Source organism: Aquila chrysaetos, chromosome 22 (genome assembly GCF_900496995.4).
Source record: "Aquila chrysaetos chrysaetos chromosome 22, bAquChr1.4, whole genome shotgun sequence".
NCBI classification, from domain to species: Eukaryota; Metazoa; Chordata; class Aves; order Accipitriformes; family Accipitridae; genus Aquila; species Aquila chrysaetos.
In genome coordinates, this window is record NC_044025.1 from 20,309,219 (window position 1) to 20,328,239 (window position 19,021).

Here is a 19,021-nt window from a genome sequence, read left to right on the forward strand (position 1 = left end):
TGCATAGAATGCCATAGCTAGTGTGAAAGACTATGGTAGAAGGGCCATGCAAAGTCTGATAGGGATTCACCTCTGCTTTTGAAGATGATATAGATGGTTTCACCTGGGAGCTTTATGCTGTTGCCCTTCTGTGCAGCAGGGAAACCTCATACAACAAGTGAGGGAATAGCCACCAATAGCTGTGCTTCTATAGCTGTGAGGTGTGGAAGAACAGGAGACTTACTACCAGACCTTAACTGAAACATAATCAAAACTTAACAAGAAAAGAGCTTTCCCGAGAGCATGGTCTGGAAGCCAGCTGCTGATTAAATAAAGGTGATAAACAGGTGGTAAATCAGGGCACTAAGCAGGAGGAAAAAGCAAAGAGCTTCTTATGAGCTGTACCACCTGCAATGATCTGCTTGCTGTTGGAAGAACATAGCAGAGTAGTCTTGTAGGATAATTCCTGTGGGCAGGGACCTCGGGAGGACAGTAGTCCAACCTCCTGCTCAAGCAGGGTCAGTCACGAAGTCATACCGAGTTGTCCTGGGCTGTTTCCAGTCTTGGATGGAAACCTCCCTGGGTGACCTGTCCCACTGCTGGGCTGTCCTTGCAGGAAAAAACATCCCCTGATATCCAGGCTGAACCTCTCATTTCAGCTTTTCCCCCTTGTCTCTTGGGCTTCTACTGTGCACCCTCAGAAGATCCTGGCTCTGCTTTTTCCATGGCCCCCCCCAAAGCCTCTGCTCTAGCAGAACAAGCCCCCCTTGTCTCCCAGCAAGGGCTCTCTGCCCCTGGCTGTGCTGGTGGCTTCAAGCTTTTGGGGCTTATTGCTCCAGTTTGTCGATGTCTGTCTTGTACTGGGGGTACTCAAAACTGGACGCGGTATTCTAGCTGTGATCTACCGAGTGCTGGGTAGAGGGGATAATCCCTTCCTTCGACCTACTGGGTCTCCTTCTGTTTGTGTGTATCGACGGGGAGGTCTGAGTAGACGAGCCTGTGTGAATCGGAGACCCGAGCAGGATGTGACCTGGTGCTCTGAGGCGGAGAGCAGAGCAGGGGAAGTGCTGAAATGGGGCACGAATCACGGACACGCTGAATTTGGCGTTCCCGTGACTGCAGCAGATAGGGCTGGAGCTGCCCCCGTGCCCCCGCGGCACTAACCCTCCTGTGCTGATGACTGACAGCAGCGATCAGCCTTTCCTCTGTGCTTCTTGCAAGTGTTGCAAATAATGTTGGTGAAGCATATTTTTAAGTGACAATATATAACGTGTGGCTTTTGCACAGGAGACCTCCCAGGAGCCCTTGTGGGCAGGGGGTTATCATGCAAAGCCAATGCTCTCCAAGAGTGGAGGTCTGTCGTCTTGTCTCTGCTGCACGTGGCCTGGTGACCCCAGGTGACCCCAGCACTGCCTGCTGGGTGCTTGTTGGGTATGGACTTGGTGGGATAATTGAGTGCCTGGAGGGCTAAGAGTGAAAATAAATGCTTATGCAATGATCAGCCTGCCAGATCTGTGGGGTCACGAGTAATGGTCAAGTCATTTCTCACCCAGCTGGTGAGATGTGGAGCAGAAGGAAAGGATAGATCCATACTAGCTGTAGGGAAAAGAGGATATCCAAGGAAGCAAATTCTTGGTTCTTCAGGTATGGCCTTACCTGATGCCCACAGGCACTTCTGGCAACACTCCTGCTGCAGTAGCATTAGACTGCACACTCCAGTTAGGCATGCTATAGAGACATGTTGATAGAAAGTGGTTTAGACTAAATCTACACTGGCTATACAAGCATTTTTGCTGCCACCTCCCCAAGCAAGACAGGGAGTTTTCAATTACAGAATCGCAAACAGCCACACAGGACGCACCCTGATTTATGCATTAAATACCAGGAAAGGCTTAAGTTCTGTTTGTCGCTTTGCAGATGGTGACGGTTGCTCCAGCATGTGAAATATTTCATGCCTGACACCTCAATTCAGGAAATAGTGGTTTGTTCAGCAGAGGTGCAGGAGGCAGCACGTTGTTATCAAGTATAACATTAGCCTTTCTCGTAGTTTTTCTCCATTTTGTGAGTTTGTTTTCCAGAGCAGAAGGCTGTACTGGACTCCACACAAAGGGCAGCGGTGTAGCCCAGGTGGCACGTGCAGGCTCGGGACACCCGCCGCAGGGGACACGTCCCAAGCGCCAAGCTCGTGAGTGTTTTGTTGGGTTTTTGACACCGTAGCAAGTTCGTTTTCCTGCAGGGCTGGGCTTGCGTCCTGCAGACCTCAGTCACTGAGTTCCTGTTCCTCAGATGCAAGGTGCCTGAGGTTTGCTGAACCGCAGCGAGTTCATTGTGAAACTGTTCCACCAAAGTGGCTCCAGCCACCCCTGCGTTGTTATTCTGTAAAGCGGGGCGAAGTCAATCCCTTCCAGGCCCTTAGCAAGAAGTCAGAAGGTAAGCGCAGGGCTGTGCTGAGCGGATGCTTTGCCCATCCCACGGCTGGGAGGGCAGCGGCGGGTTTCCTGCACCATCCTCTCGATTTCGAGGAGAGAGCCGTGGTAAGGACAACACCTGGCTCCTCGGTCTCACAGCTTGCCAGGTCCTGCGCTGAAAGCAAAAAGAAACAAGCTGGAAGACCAGCATCTTCCTCCTCGCCTTTACAAGAGCCATGTGAAAAGGTCATGGAAATGATGGAGCGGCTCCTTCCAGCCAAGGGCTCTGGGGAGGCTGGAGCGCAGGTCCCCGTTGTCTGCCGGCACGGCTGCTCCCACCGCTTCTGCGGCTGCAGAGACCTAATTTCTGAAGTGCTTGGCGTGGGTTTGGTGGGCACTGAGAACCCGGGAGAGTTGTGGAGCTGGGGCGTTGCAGGCGAGCTGGGGCTCTGCGCAGGTGGCCTTCAGCCAGCCCGTTTGAGACAGCCAGGGATGCAAAATCCCTGCGGCAGCCAAGCAGTGAAAAGGAGCTGGTTGCTAAAAGGGGAGCGTAGCCCACCCGTGCCTCTCCCGCAGGGTACAGGACAGCATTTGGCAGTTCCCAGCGTGGCAGGGAAACACCTCTGCTGCAAAGTGATCCCCACAGCCTTTAAACAGGGCTCGGAGTGTAAGTTACTCTTGTTCATGGCAAGAACCTTCCCCAGGGCAGTTAACCGGTTTCCCTGAAATACAGAAATTTTGCCTGACTGTAAGGTACCATGCAATGCGTTCATGTGGCACAGCATCAACGCTCCAGCTTCAGCACTGGGAACAGTCGAGCATCAGCCGTGGGGTGCCATGTGCGGTTCCCCCGACCCAGGTAGGGTCCCGCCGCCGTTCTGCTGCGAGGGCTGCAGTCCCTGCAAAAGGGGCAAAAGCAGAGTCATTCCTGAACCTGGGGAGAATGCCTTGAAAGGCCACCCGCTCAGCCTGGCTGTGCTCCTCCATGGCAGCAGGGGATGGCACCCCGACGTGGAACACGTAAAAATGTTTTGCCAAGGCTTCCTCATACCTATGCACAGTTCAAGGGCTGTCTACACTCCCTAAGCCCTCGATGCTCATGTTACGTAAAGGCACGTGCACTGTAATCAAAACACTGCAGTGAGTTGCTTCTCTCAAGATGCTAATTAGGTAGAAGATTTGCTACCTGTTTATCATGAGTAAAACACCAGAGGAATGTCAGCTGGGGTCCTTCCCCTGCTGAGCTGTTCATCAGGGATGGGGATGAGGGGCTTAGCCTGTGCTTCCAGCAAAGCTCTCCATGCTTCTCCATGAGGAATTGCTGTTTTGAGGAAGGGGAATTTTCCTGAAGACAGGAATTATATTCAGGCTTTGCCTTGGCTTTGCTACCAGTGCATGCACGTGGCTTTCATGTGGCACTACCTGTCTCGGAGTGGAGGTGCAGGAGGTGTTCAGCTGCAGGGACAACATTGGGATGAACCTAGCAGCAAACAGGATCTGGGAATTAAGGCCCAAAATTTAGTCATCTTTGCACACAGCTGGGTAAGGGTATAATCTAGGTGGGCCCAAGCCTTTTAAAATCAATGGAAAAAGCTGCTGTTGCCTTTAGCTCTAAGGGAAGATAACACTAAGTCAGCTAAGAAAGGCCAGTTTCGGTAATAGCGCCTTAATTAAGCACACCAGCAATCTGAAATCTGGTCAGTCACAAGATGTAAATTAAAAATAGGTCCAAGAACATACCTATTAATCGCTGTGGGTTTTCTAAATCCTCTTCCTCTTGTTGATGATTGCTGTCCTCTCCCTGCCTCATGGAGAAAAAGCCTATCAATGAGACGGGCTGATCACCCGTGCATGGAAATTGTGCGTGTAGCATCGGTGAGCAGTGCTGGTTTGGACCATTCCCCTGGAATAGCCTGGTAGCATTTTGCATGGCAGCTGGGAAGCAGCTTGTTTCTGACGCAGCCAATTGTTGTAAAACATTTACAGCTCTCGTGGTTCAGATAATATTTTGTAGGCAGCATCTAAGATGCTTTTGCTATGGCTCAGATGCAGTTGTTGATTGTTGGTGTGAGCTTGATGGATGTTACGCGTTAGTGGATACAAACTACATGAGGTTTCTTGATGTGATGTGGCTTGTGCTGGGATTTTGGCGCGCAGCCTGAGATGATACAGCCATCACATGAACATTAGGCAAATGAAGCACAGCTTTGCTGTGGACCCAGCCTGCACTGGGTGAGCTGGGACCTCATTGTGGGGTGAGGGCAGGAGGCATGTGGAGCTATGGGGCAGAGCAAGTGGTGGCATGAATCACTCGCAACGAGGTAAGTCGCCCTGGTACACCCCTGGGAAAGTCTGTCCGTGGGCTTCCAGAAGTGTGGGGTGCGGCACGCGGAGCAGGAGAAACCCCAGTGAGGGTCTTCCAAAGCTGATGGCAAAGGATTGCTCCGGACAGGAATGGCAGTCGCTGGATATAATACTGAATTATTATTTCCGTGTGAAATGTGTATATGCTAACATGGTTCACTTGCTGATTTTAAATAATGCCACTGGTAATCTATGCCATCTCCCTCCAGGATTTTGTAAAAACATCCTAAAACCCAGCCACAACGCTGGGAACCGGCCAGCGTAGTCCACACTCCGCGCTCTACTCCCTCTTCTTTCCTCAGCAATGAAGTTTGTGAAAACAAAGTTGTACCTGTCTGGACTTGGCTTCCCGATTAACTTCTGCCTGAAGACTGTTGGTGAAGTCTTTATAGTATTTAGCTCATGACAGAACAAACAGTGAAACATATTCTTGCAATGCAGATGTTAAAACTGGGCATGTTCAGTGTTTATGCCTGTGGTTAGCCTGGGTCTTGTTATTTAATAGCCCTGCTTGCAAATAGCTAATATGCGTAATGCTTGTGCTAGATTCATTTTGAATTAGGGCCAGCATCCTTATGCTCTTTTCCGTCCTTCATTCTCTGTGCTATCACTGCTAAACCACTGCATGCTTGGAGAGGAGCAAAACCTCCATCTACTTTCTGGTTGCCCAGAGCTCCTCACACCATTATGCCATCTTCTTCCCAGTGAAACCTGCCTTTTAACCATTCCCTTGCTTTTGTTTTTTTAACCATTGCTCCATGCAAACAGAGAAAACAAAGTCCTTCCCCTTGCCGCTGGCTGGCGAGGCATCTGTTTCTGCTAAGGCAGTCATGTAAAGCTGGCGAGGTTGAATTCCCCTGGAAGATCCCCAGAAGCTGCTGCACACATCTCAGCTTGCCCCAGCGTTTCTGTGCTTTGATGCTGTGGCCACGTGCCCGCAGCGTAGCGTGTCGCAGCCGTGCAATGGGGAACAATGCACAACAGGCAGTGTGAAATTTCCTATACCGAAATAGGTTGTGAGTTCATCTGCGATGGCTGAGCATCCTCTGCGCGGGCATCGACAGTCGTCGTCGTTCAGGGTGCTCGTGTTGTATAAGTAACGCGCGTTGCTGCTGTTCTGGCCCAGGATCCGGGTGCCGCTTGCCAGGGAAGAGCCGCCAGCAACCTGATGTGCCACCAGCTCAGCCTTCTCCTCCTCTCTGGTTTTTGGCAGCTGAGGAGACACTGGTGAGCTGCGGGAGGCAGGTCTGTGCTGCGCGGGCTGTGACAGCATCTCACCCCTAACCCAGCCTGACATCCCTCGCCGGTGGCTCCGCTGGCAGATGACAGCGGCTGCGGCCAGCCGTGCCCAGGCTGGCCGGGTACCGACTGTCAGGCCCTTCAGAGGCTTCACGGTGAAGCTTCTCTATGAATCGTGAGCAAAACGAATGGGGCGGATCATCCTGAAGGTGAAGAGGCTGAAGGGAGCCCGACCACTTGCTTCAGCTGTCAGGGCAGGGAGAGAGGCTGGGTCTGCTGTCCTGTTTGCACCCTGCAAATTGGATTCCTTATTCCTGGAAATCTCCTGATAACCCTTGTCCGATGCCTTATTCCATCCATGTATTTGTCCTGACTTTGTTTACCAGCCTTATATACCAGAAGGGATGATTAACTGCCTTTGTATTCATGCAGAGGCAGACCCTGGTAACTTCTGGCACCTGGGTCCCACCCTGCACTGGTTTTGGATGGGGGGGTGATGAGATCTGCCCCCCTTGCCCACCCCCTGGCCCTCATCGTCTCCTAGCTCTGTGGCTACAGATCCTCCTGGCTTCCCTCCTCCTTGTTACTCCTGTCGTGCTGTCTGTGGTTGGGCACTGCTCTTCACCTTGGTCAACAAGGCAGTTAGTGGAATGAGCGTACGATTGTCTGTGCCTGGCAGCCCCCAGTCCTTAATACTGTGGTTTGACATCTCTGCTTACGTCCAGCTGGTGACCAAATACATCCTGCCAGCGGGATGAGCAGGTTTTCTAAGTTTTGGGTGATTTATGGCTTCTGCTGGCTCAGGTTCATGTGGCCTGTGAGCGTTCAGCTCGGTGGCAGTGCGTGCCATGCTCTTGTTTGAACTCTGGAAGGGGCCATGGGAAGACTTCCCCATCCCTTCCCAGCGGCTCGGGGTGGCCACCCGCAGCCCAACGTGGCGGGGAACCACACCGGCTGAATTTGCATCCTGACATTATCGGAACAGATAAGACCAAAGGTTAGAGCAGAGTGACATAGTGTGCAAGTAGCTTGAGCTACGCACAGCGTGCTGCCTGCATGAACGTGCTTTTGTTATTGTTTGTTTTGCATATGGGAAGGCTGGGGAGGGACAGGGGTGAGTTTAATGGTGAGAGAACTATTGAAGAGGATGGGGAAAATGTGGGAGGGAAAGGAGCTCTGAAGTGCAGTGCTGTGGTAGAAGTGGGTACAGAGTCAACTGAAGCACTTGGTGTAAGAGAAAATACAACTTAGATACAATTTGTCCATGAAAATGTGACTTTCTTCCCTTTCTAGGGAAGACTTTTCCCCATCTAACTCTAAAACTGACTTTTCTACAGACAATACTTCTTCCCTTGGCCCTCCCAAGCCTCTGGGAGAGGTTTCTGTCCTGCAGAAGTTTCTGTCCTCCTTGTGTTGTATGTACAAACATGGCGGGGGGGGGGGAATGGACCCTTGGGGAACTGGAGAGGAGGAATGATCCACCACAACAGCAGAGAAATAATGTTTGCAGTCCAAGATATTTGGTTGCTATCTAAGCAATAGTTTGCCTTTGCACCACAAACAAATATTCCACTATTTTTTGCAGTTATAAATTCATACCTTTGGTCTGAAGCACTGCTATCCTTTATAGGTGCGATACTGTAAATCATGTGACTGCCTGGAAATGTGTCCAACTATCAGGATTCAATCATGATGGCAAATAAAGGTGAAACACTAATTGCAAGCTCTGCTGCCTGGCTGGCAAAGCTCACGCAAGGTGCCACCGCTCTGGGCAGCCAAGAGCAAAAGGCTCCTTTAGGCAGCACCTTTAGGTGTTGAGCTGCTCACAGGTTGCCCCTAAAAAGTGATTAAATTACAAGCAATGTGCAAAGCAGACCACAGGGGAGGAAGTTTTGTTCCCCTCTAATTATGGAAGGGCATTTTAACAATCCATTTGGACAAAGGTCAGGGGAAAAGCAACAACTCTCTATTTGTAGGTCAAGGGTTTTCAATAGGAAAAGCTGCAATTAACAGATGTGTGATATCCTTGCCTCTGCAGCACTGCAAAACTCTATTGGCAAGACCAAGGCTGTCATCTGCCGCCTCGGTGCAGGACGCTGCAGCAGCAAAATCTGTGCCTGAGTTGCTGTAGGGCTTTCCCATGTTCAAGTTGTGGGACTGTTTCTGAGACTGTCGTGTTATTTTTCATGAGGTTTTGTCCTGTTGACATCCTAAAGCTCTAAAACTCAATAAGGAAAATTTTGGATTTGTTTTAAAATGGTTTCAAGGTTTGCAAGTAAGCTGCAGCCAGCGATGGTTTAAGTATGGTGAAAGTGATGGACAGCCTCTGCTCAAGCAGCCTGCCAAGCCTGCAGCATTAGCTCCATTCATTTCCCAAATGATGACTGATACAACTCCTTTTTCTTTTCCACCATAGAGAGGTGATCTCTATTTTTACAACAGTTGCATTGCCTGTAGATCTTTTGCACCGCCAGGCAAGGTTCATAGCGCAAGAAAGAGCCACTTGCCCTTCGAGCCCTGCCCATAAAAACTTTCCTTTTATTGCTTTCCCTGGGTTTGGCAGGGGTGAGATCTCTCCCATGACCTGCTCTCCTGGTATGTAATTACTTCCCAGCTCAATGTAGCTGTGTGCATGTTAAAGGTGAAAACAACTCTTACTCCAACATGGGATAGCCAGCTGAAGTTTACTCGGTATGAAGAGCTTGATTAGGATAGGCAAGTTCAGAAGAAGTCAATGTCAAGGTTTTAAAACTGTTTTCATTGCATAGCCTATGCAGGAGGTTTATCCTAAAGAGCTCACGATGCTCCTCTGGGTACAAGCAGCCTAAAGGTCTCCTTAGTTGGCACTGGGAGAAGAAATATCGCTTCTAGAAACCCCATCTGCCCTGGAGGTGATGGAGGAGCCAGTTGGGCATCGACACAGTGCAGCAGCCTCTGAGTCTCACAGGGGTTTGGCAAGTCACATCTCTCTTGAGCCGGAGAGCTCAACTCCGCTTCCCCCCCCCCCCCCCCCCTCCTCCCAAAGAGTTCAAAACAACAGAAACAACAACAAAATACTTTGAATTTGGCAGTTACTCACCCAGTGAAGCAACTGGATGGATAAATGCCACCCCGTCATGGGACTTCACCGCTTTTCACTGGCAAAATACCTAATGTGTGGTTGGTCAGGCAGGTACCTTGGCAGGTGATGAAGGAAAGCATCTCTTCTGTCCTGGTAAAAACACACTTGGAGCGTGTCTGTGGTCCCTGGGTGAGACATACTAGCTGCTGTTTTCTTCTGTCCTCAGATCTTGGTCAAATCTTTTTATCTGTGAGAACTTAAGTGCTGGTTTTTTTGTATCTGAGCATAACTGTGAAAAACTTGCTCCTTTTAATGCATGAATGGACAGATTAATGTCTACTTTATTTTTAGCACTGTTCGCATCACAGAAAGTTTCCCTTCTCTCTCCCGCCTCCTCCCCCCATATGTAACAAACTCGCAGCAGTTCCTAAACAAAACCGATTTCCCCTGGTTGTGTCGATGGCACTGAGCTGGTGTCCCTTCCCGGGCGTACAGCGGTGGCTCTACATCCAGCAGCCTCATGCTCTCTCCTTGGCGGTAGCTGCTGCTGCAGCTGGCCAGGGCATAAATCTGGTCTGGTGGGTGATTTCTTTGCTCGTGCACAAAACGTTCCTGCCTTAGATCTGCATCGGGGAGTCATGCAGGATTTTAGGCGGGTGTGATCCGAGGCAGCCGTGCCCCTGGTCCCCAGGGGGGGATCCTGGCTGGCCGGATCCCTTCCTGGGAGGTGGACCCTTGGGCCGGATACCCTGCCAGGGATCGTGACCGCTGTGGGGGGGGACAGCAAGGACATCACCCACGCAGAGCCAGGATGAGGTGTAGGAAGCTGCTCTCTGCCTGGTGCCACCTGGAAGGGTGCTGCCTGCCGCTGCCCGCTTTGGGCTGTCTCAGAGATAGGGCCAGTTAATGACTAACAGGCTCTGCAAGAACCCTGCCCAGCCTCTCCCTCCCCGGGCTGCCCATCCACCTTGCTGTGCCGTATCCAAACTGTGCTGGATTTGAGACTCGCCACCACCTGCTTCCTTATTTTTTCCCTCGGTAAACCCCACATCTGTCCCCACGTGTGTGCGGTCCGAGTCGCAGCAGAGCCTCTGCCAAAAGCGGTAGGAAATGTCCGCTTTGTTCCTGCCCTTTGGGTTGGGTCTTCCTCTCCCGCAGCCTGATATTCTCCTTGCTCTTGCTCAGTGAATGAAGTTATTCCCCAAAGGCCATCGCGACCCAGCTTTGTTCAGTACGGGGGTTTTCCAGGCTGTGTCAGGTGCTGGTGGCTGCAGCTGGAGACACGTTCCCTCAGCCACACTTGTCTCTTGTCTCCCAGCCCAGACGATGCAATAACATGTCAGACCTTTCCAGCCTGAAATTATGGCAAATGAATAAAACATACAGGGGAAAACCAGCTTGCTTTCCCCTTGCCTTCTGAATTGTGCGTACACTTTCTTTTTAGGCAAACTGGATTTATTTGGCTAGGTCTTCACTGCTCTTATCACAGAAGCTGGAAGTGTTGCTGATAGGGACATCCATAGGAGGGACTTGGTGCATAAGGTTTTTTAATAGCATAGCCTTTAACCCTGCTGTAAGTTAGGTCTGACAGTTGCAGATGATGGCAGATAGAAACCAACTACCCAACACATGCACAGGACTGGGGCTTCCCTTCCCAAGACAAGCAGGATTCCACCCATCAGCTGCCCTGGTGGGGGGGTGGAAAACAAGAGCAAACTGTACTAAATTCCCTGTGCTTTCATGACTCATGAAAAAAAAACCCTCCAACTGTCTCTGTCACATCTGTTTGGGTATTTTCAAGGAATCCGGAATGCATTCTCAGAGCTCTCCCATGAGAAAAAGTAAACATGTCATATATAAAACATTTTTATTAAAACAAATATACAATGTGTTATATACAAAAATAAAATGTACATGAAAATAGTCTATAACAGCTTAGTGATTTGATTCCTATGTATTACACACAAACTAGAACCTCTTCCACCCCGCACTCCCCTGCACACGCTGGCCCAGGGTGGGTCTGCAGGGCGTTACAGCTCCCGTGACTGCGTACAGTACTGTAGGTATCCTGGTAGAAGGGATCTCAGAAAGGCATGGTATAAATAAAGAGCTCTGCCCCATCAGTGCAAAAATTGTTTCATGCGGCAGCTCTTCAACTATTATATGGAAATAGATATGGCATGCCTACGAGCAGGTAACATCCTATGAGTGGGTCTGGGTAACTGTACTACGTGGAAGCAAAGCCTAAACTGAATTTTCACATTTTATTGGTCTAAACTATTTACACAGTTTAAAGTTGAAAGATCTGAAAGATGAACTACGTGATGGAGTAAATCAAAGAAGAGAGGGCCAATTAGTGCAATTTTTCTAAGTATAATGACAGTCGTTAAGCTCAATATCACCAGTGTTGCACAAGTAAGCAGCAACCAAAACTAATAGGTAAGAGACTCATTTGCAGTGTCTCTCCTAAGCACTCCCTGGGTAAAGTGCTCGTCACATCTCGCGCCGGCAGGACGGTAACGTCCTCCCCAGGCCTCTGGCACACGGTCAGTGGTACCCGCCAGGTCAGACCCCACAGCACATCGGCAACCCCCCAGCAAAAGCTTCACCTCTGAAGCGATGACAAGGTGCGTACTGTGGCTGAGCATCTTTGGTGCCAGGAGTCCTGCTAGTGAGATGGGAGTCCTTTTTTTTTCCTTTTTCTTTTTTTTTTTTTTTTATTTATAATGGAGTTTTTCTTGTTAACCTTTTCAGGCCTAAAAGTTAAACGGAATATAAAAGCTACGGTCTTTGTTCAGTCAGTAACAAACAACTTCTTCCATTCTCTTCAGGCTTGCCAAAGTTTCTACCCAATAGCAGTTTGTGGTCAGAGGAAGCCAGGGCTTTACAAGCCACAGGGAATGACTTGCATGGTAGGTCTCACTGTCTCCAGCCAGGAGAAGTCTAGGCTGCTTTTCTGGTCTAAGAACCTGAACTCCAGCTCTCCTAGACAAAATGAAACAAGAATGAGTACTGAATCACATGCAGCAAGAGCAAAATAATGTATACATGTGTGTGTGTATATATATATACACACAAAAATATATCAAAAATGGAAAGATTTCTCAGATGTGAGTAAATACCTTAGACTAATATTTTGCTAAAATACTTCAAACGCTCTCTGTTAAACTGTCCCGTTTAAGCTATTGCTTATGGAAATTCTTCAGTTACATTGCAAGGAGTTTCTGAAAGCTGACATAACTTACATATGTATAACCCTAGGACAAATCTGTAGTATACTCCTACCGGAGGCATTTTTCACCTTTTCCTTTTTATCAACAAATTCCTCACAGCCTTCCGACAGGCTACTTGGAAATCTCAGAACACAGGGATGTGTGAATCCCCTATTTGTTTTGCTCCCTCCCCATTAGTGTCTTGCATGAAAACCCTCGTCTGCATCATGCTGTGGCATTGACCATCAGTGATAACCGAGAAGTCTGTACCTGAAGTTGTGTCAATCTCCCCATCCTGCTCCTTGTAGCTGTAAGTGCTGCATATGCTCTGTGTGCCCGGCTCGTTGGTGAGAAAGCCTTTCCCCCCAACGCTGGTGGTGTGCCAGTCTTGGGCTGGTTCAAGCAGCTGTAAGAGAATAAGGAGATGGTAAAAACTGCTCTTTTTTCTGTGGGTGCAATGTTTTATTCCTTCCCCTTAATTAGAAGACAGGTAAGCAAAAAGATCATATTATATCTCCTCATGCTATGTTATATAAAACTTGTTTTACTGCCAGTTTAAAAAAAAAAAAAAGTTAATGCAAAACAGGGAGGGCTGGAGCACCTTCGGTGATGAAACCCCCATCTTATCAGTGGGATGAGCGTGACATGTCTGGAAACTCAGATTAAGTGCCACATGTCAGAGGTGGAGGGAAGAGCAAAATAAAACAGTTTAGAGAACCTTTGCAGACTCTAACAGAGCAACCTCTACTTCTAGGAGTACTCAATAGCTTTCTCTGACTTTCACATGAAGAGTAAATATTTCCATGGATGTGTCCTCTCCAGCTCATGTTTGCAAAGTAGCGGCCTTTTTATATTGAATTTTTCAGGCTTCCTCATTAAATAAGGGTCTTGGATTACATAAGTGTACGTCCAGCTCATAGAGGACTGGATCAGATAGCTGCTTCCCTTCCTCTCTTGGTGCAAACAGCAACTTTGGCCAATTTTATTCTGACCAGAAGGGCTGGTTTTACCTTAAAAATCTCTGAATTTATTTCCTCTTCATCTTCGTCTGTGACTGTTTTGTAAGCACATAAAAAGAAGAGAAGAAAATAGACATAGATGTCAACTTTTCACACTTCTGCTTCTTCACCACACAACCCGCTTCATATTCTCTTGTCACAAAACACCACTACCTTTTACTTCCCCCCCCCCGCTACGGATGACACCGAGGAGGGGCTCAGGGGTTTGAGGCAGGGAGGCCCACCAGCAGCTCCATGCCGCAGACTCCCCACAGCCCTTCATCTTGGGTGCTCTTCAACAACGGCACGTTGGGGTGCAAGGCTCCAGGAGCTCAGGTGCTTCCCCAAGAGTCTCCAAAGCAGAGCCCGCTTGGTATGCAGGAGCAAGATGATTTGCCCCCCGAGTGAAGAACCATTGGGAAGCATGGTGTCCTCCACTGTCACTGTTGTACCCAACTCTGTCCTGCTTCTGGCATCACCTCCTTCCAGCTGTCCCAGTCCCACCCTCCTGGCTCGGAAAACTCTCCTCTTCTTTACAGGCTGACCTGTCCGTGCCATCGCGTTGAGCCTGCGAGACGAAGCCTGCCCCTTTACCCACATGTGCAAAGTAAATGGCATTTCAGGGCCTTTCATCCATCAGCAACTACTTCTGCAGGTGGCACATGCCCCTTCTGTAACCTGGCCAGTTTGGTAGCTCCAGACACCCAAATCCATCAAGTGGAGGTGTGTTTGTTTTTTCTACAAGATGACTCTTGCTTCTCCTGATCCCCCAGGCACTTCTTCATCCCACTGCCTTGCCTCCAACTTGCTTCCAACAGACTGATGAAAGACTGGGGCAGGAAAAAAGAAATACTCACCTTCCGAGGACGAAGCCAGGGGAGACACCTGGAGCTGGTAGAGGTCGTTGGTGCTGTCAGCCATGGTGATTTCCATCGGCGGCCTCCAGTCGGTCAGCGAGCCGCTCACCTCGCACGGCGAGAGGTCTGCGGGATGCACCAGGAGGAGTTGGCATTCACAGGAGAGACACAACCACCTCTATTTCCTCCCTGCCCGTCTGACGGCGCAGCCGGGCTCAGCCCCAAGAGTCATCTTTGTCTTTTGGCGCAGAGACTGTGGGTTTAGCACAAACGGCACTTTCCACTCTGCTCAGGTTGCTAAAAACTGAGTCTCACCTAAGGTGATGGACGTGCTCTCAACCTCCACTTCCTGCCCCGCGTAGTCATGAACGGTGTAGCCACTGTGGTCATCCGGCAGAGGAGTGTTGGTTAGTCTTTCTGCCGACTCCTCCGTCCTCATGTCTTCATACGACTACAAAAATAAGGGCAAAGAATGAAAGACTTGTCTAAGAATGCACAAGCTCCCATATGAAAAAAAATTAACCATGAAAACCACCAAAACCTCTAGCTTCTTCAGCTGCCTCTACAGACACATACCTTTCTCTTGCTCCTGTTTCTTGCCTCTCTTGAAGACTTTGACTTCCTTTCTGTTAAATAAAAATAAGACAAATGTGAGAAAGGGCTGCATGGGTGACATTTTAGGTGAGCATGAGCTCTTGCAGCTTTGAGCCCTGCTCAGCAAGCTCTGCTACTGCTGTCAGCAGCAGCGAGTCCCGATTGCCTCCTTATGATGCCTTTAAGCACATTTAAAGAATTTGGGATAAAATGAAACGCTTGTACAAATTGTTACCAATGGCAATAACCAGTGACTGACCCCAGTAGCACCAGTGCTACCAACAGGTCTGTTCTACCCCTGCCTACGCCGAGCAGGAAATTTAAGTGGTGTTTAAGCGCAGTAGTGGCAGCTGCGTAACCCCGGCTGGATTGCTGAGGGCTTACCTTTCTTCTGATCCTTTGTCAGGGGAGGCAGCATCCTGTAAACCCTGACAGCACTGGAGCCTTTGTTGATGCTTTTATCCTTCACTTCTTCGATGTCAGGCAGTGAATTCATAGCACAGCGGAAGTTTGCCTTCCAGGTTTTCGGATCAGGGTCTTTCTCGCCTACTTTATATCTTCCTATAAATAAGAGATGGGGTGAGTGTTTAGACTTTTCAGTGCTAGTTCTTCCCACCAAAAAAGAATTCTTTTTCTATTTTCTCTGACATATATACTAGTAGTTAATGTAACTAGCTGAGGTGTAAGTCAAGACAAAAAAATGCTATGTTTGAGATATTCGTATGGCTGATGGAAATGTAAAGCCAGCACAGACCTGTATGAATGGCCCAGCTCCGGAAAAGGCAGGCGTCTTTCTCCATATCCCAGCCATGCTTAGCTGCATGTTTCCATGGGATTTGAAACATCATCTTATCCTGAAGTTAAACCAATAGAGACTCGAATTAAAAAAGAAGCATCGCGTGCCAGTTTGGAAAGATGGCTTTAATCAAGGAATTCTCAGCAGCAGCTCAGAAACTTTATAAACCCTCTGCCCTCTATCTTAACTGAGCACCCATTGTTCCATCTGTTTTGTTCAATGCATGCAAGACTTTTTAAGCGTTCTGAAACTGGGAAGGCCACATGCGGTATGGTACAGTAGAAGTAAGCAATATCGCCAATTTTATCGCAGAATCATTTAAAAGCATTGCAGCTAATCTGTTAGTGTGTCATAAGCTACAGTATATTTTCTAGCTGCACTTTGGTAGAGAATCCCTTTTTAAAGTTGCCCATAAGACCCTGCAGGAATCTTAAGAAAAAGATGTTCCAGCTTAAATATCACCTCAGGCTGGATACGGAAGCTTCAGAGAAAAGAGACCTGGTTCAATAAGCCTAGTGACCTCACCCTGTGCTACAGGTACAGGGATGTGCCTTCCAGACCAAAAAATACAGCATTTCTTTCAGGCCAAATCTTAAAACTGGGAGTGTAACAGTAGCTACTCAACTGGGACAGGAGGTGACTTGGCTCAAGTGGGCAGCAGGAGTGAAACGGTCCTGGAGTTTTCTTGGTTCTCCATCATGTTCAAATTAATTTCTTTTATTTTAATTTATCATTTTCCTCCTGGGAATTTTCCCAGGAAAAGAAAGGAACTACTACATTCTGTACTGACCAGAGCTACCTTTTCTGAAAACAAAAATAGTTGGTTTTTAAGCATAATGCTTGCAAATTTTCTCCATGTCCTTCTTTCCTTTATGATCTTGACTTATGCTTAGTGTCCTCTGAGAATAAGGATGGTTAATGATACAGAAGTAATAATAATAACACTAGTAACAGTAACAAACGACCCTCACCTTGTTAATCCATATCAGTCCTGGTATTTGATTGGAATTAATCTGCATTTCCAACCAGGGCCTCATGCGCATTCTTGACACTGGCATGTTGTCTATGAAAGAAATAAGAGGTCAGCAAAAAACTCATCGCTATTTTAACCATTCTGCAACGTCACCCCTCTCCCTGACCCTTTGTTCCGTCAGCATTACCACTAACGCTATCGGTGCAACCAAAACTGCTTTTCCAGGGTCTTTAACTCTTTTTCGGTATCTTCCCCCTGCTCCTGGAGGGCAGCGCTTCCCGCTCTGCCGGTGAGCACCAAAACCACCTCTCGGCTTCTAAATTCTGGAAGCGGGCTGCTCAGCTTGGCGTGGGACGGGGCAGCCCGGGAGGGGGACACCACCCCCCCCCCCGCCAGCACCCGCGCAGTTTTCCCGGGAGTGGGTGCGGGTGTCTCCCCGCGGGCACAGTCGCCTTCTTAAAAGTTTATTATTAATTAAATTGCGCAAGGGAGCGGGGGGGCAATCTCCCCAATTAGCACCGCGACCGGCCCCGGCGCAGAGCCGGCCCCGGCGCGGCCCTCCCAGCCCTTCCTCTGCAGAAATAATTTCCTGTTTGTGGTGTTTCTTTTTTTTTTTTTTTTTTTTTTTTTTTTTTTCTTCCCAAGACAGACAGCCCAAGATTTCCCAAACAATACATTTCTAACTTTCACCAGCAACGCGCTCGGCGGCGGGACAACGGCCCGGAGAGTGCCCGCCCCGGGCTGGGGGGGGGGACGGGGGACGGGAAGGGACGGGACGGGACGGGGGGAGGTCAGCCAGGGCTGCCCCCCGCCGGCAACGCGGCTCCGGGCCGCGGGATCCGGCCCCGGGGCTCGGCGCTGGCACACGCTCAACGGCGGAGCGGAGCCTCCGGCTGAGCCCGCGGAGCGGCAGCCGCGCCCGGACATGCCCGGCCCCGCGGGGGGACATGACATCCCGCCCCGTCCCGGTCCCGGTCCCCGTCCCCTCCCGCGCGTTGTGTAAGGGGCGCGATCGCCGCCCTCCGGAGGGATGCCCGGTACCCACCCGGAGGCTGCCGGCGCGATGAGCCCCGCTCCCCCAAACCGCCTCCGCACGGCGAAAGCCGGCGCTGCCCCGTCTTGGCGAGCAAAGCCGTGCCGTGCCGTGTCGCCGGGGCCGTTCCCACGGACCCCGCGGGGCACCTTCACCCGGAGTCCCGCTGCCGTGCAAAGCAGGGGACGAACTCCGCGACGAGACGAGACGCACCGCGACCCACCTCGCTGTGCTGTGCGGTGCCTGTGTCGTGTCGAGCCGAGCCGAGCCGAGCCGAGCCGTCCGTGCCCGCTGCCCGCCGACCCGCCTCTGCCGCCCGCGGGGCGCGCCCTCGGGTATAACGCGGAGGCGCCCGGGATTCCCCGCCGCCCCGGTCCCGGCTGCGTTCTGACCAATCAGCGTCGCCGCGGGGGGCGGCCGCGCCTCCCATTGGCTACCGCCTCTAGCATCACTTCGGGGAAATCACGCTGTTGTAGCACCAGCGGCGCGGGGGGAGCGCCTGCCCGCCCCCCCCCCCGCGCCGCGCGCCACGGCCCCGCCCCGCGCCCCTCCCCTCCCCGCTCCACCGCGGTCCTGCGTGGGTGCGGGATGCGCCAGCGAGGGGCTCGGCTCGGGGTCCTGCTGACCCTGGCCCCGGCCGAGGGGCTCCGACCCCATCCCAGCCTGGCCCACGTCCCCGCAGGGATCCAGGCCCCATCCCACCGAGGGATCCAGCCCTTGTCCCCACCAAGGGATCCAGACTGATCCCACCGAGGGATCCAGCCCTCGCTCCCACCAGGGGTCCAGCCCCTGTCCCCACCGAGGGATCCAGACTGATCCCACCGAGGGATCCAGCCCTCGCTCCCACCAGGGGTCCAGCCCCTGTCCCCACCGAGGGATCCAGACTGATCCCACCGAGGGATCCAGCCCTTGTCCCCACCAAGGGATCCAGACTGATCCCACCGAGGGATCCAGCCCTCGCTCCCACCAGGGGTCCAGCCCCTGTCCCCACCGAGGGATCCAGACTGATCCCACCGAGGGATCCAGCCCTCGCTCCCACCAGGGGTCCAGCCCCTGTCCCCACCGAGGGATCCAGACTGATCCCACCGAGGGATCCAGCCCCTGTCCCCACCAAGGGATCCAGACTGATCCCACCGAGGGATCCAGGCCTTATCCCACTGAGGGATCCAGGCCTTATCCCACCAAGGGGTCCAGCCCTCATCCCCCCCCAGGCATCCAGCCCCTGTCCCCACCGAGGGATCCAGGCCCCATCCCACTGAGGGATCCAGCCCTCGTCCCCACAGAGGGATCCAGGCCCTGCCGCACCGAGGGGCTCAGCCCCAGCCCGTGCTCCCCCTGCGCAGCTGCTGTTCACGCACATCCCGGGCAGCCGGGGGCAGCACGGTAATCCCACCACGTAGAGTCCCAAACTTTCTGCCAGCCCATAGCAACCCTCATAAATCTGGAAAGGAAGTGCATGAAATGCAGGGTCTAGGTGAGGCTCTTTTGAGTCGGGTGGGAGCTCAGC

The 19,021-nt window shown here is 51.1% G+C and overlaps 1 protein-coding gene and 1 long non-coding RNA gene across 3 annotated transcripts; both read right to left on the minus strand.

Moving 5' to 3' along the window:
- Positions 1–2,105: 2,105 nt before the first annotated feature.
- On the minus strand, positions 2,106–9,153 carry LOC121232519. 2 transcript variants are annotated; one of them, XR_005931106.1, is made up of 3 exons: positions 9,070–9,153; positions 4,128–4,188; positions 2,106–3,286 (listed from the first exon to the last, which is right to left on the minus strand). It is a non-coding gene; the product is annotated as an uncharacterized LOC121232519 (long non-coding RNA). The 2 variants fall into 2 exon arrangements; XR_005931105.1 differs by lacking the exon at positions 9,070–9,153 and having other exon boundaries at positions 2,106–2,562; positions 3,145–3,286; positions 4,128–4,207.
- A 2,594-nt stretch (positions 9,154–11,747) lies between these two features.
- On the minus strand, positions 11,748–17,859 carry IRF1 (interferon regulatory factor 1). The gene is made up of 10 exons (XM_029997831.2): positions 17,738–17,859; positions 16,480–16,571; positions 15,467–15,566; positions 15,097–15,273; positions 14,695–14,744; positions 14,434–14,569; positions 14,119–14,244; positions 13,274–13,317; positions 12,534–12,669; positions 11,748–12,036 (listed from the first exon to the last, which is right to left on the minus strand). The coding sequence occupies exons 2-10, from the start codon at positions 16,564–16,566 to the stop codon at positions 11,936–11,938; spliced, it is 957 nt and encodes a 318-aa protein (XP_029853691.1). The 5' UTR covers positions 16,567–16,571; positions 17,738–17,859; the 3' UTR covers positions 11,748–11,935.
- Between the last annotated feature and the right edge of the window lie 1,162 nt (positions 17,860–19,021).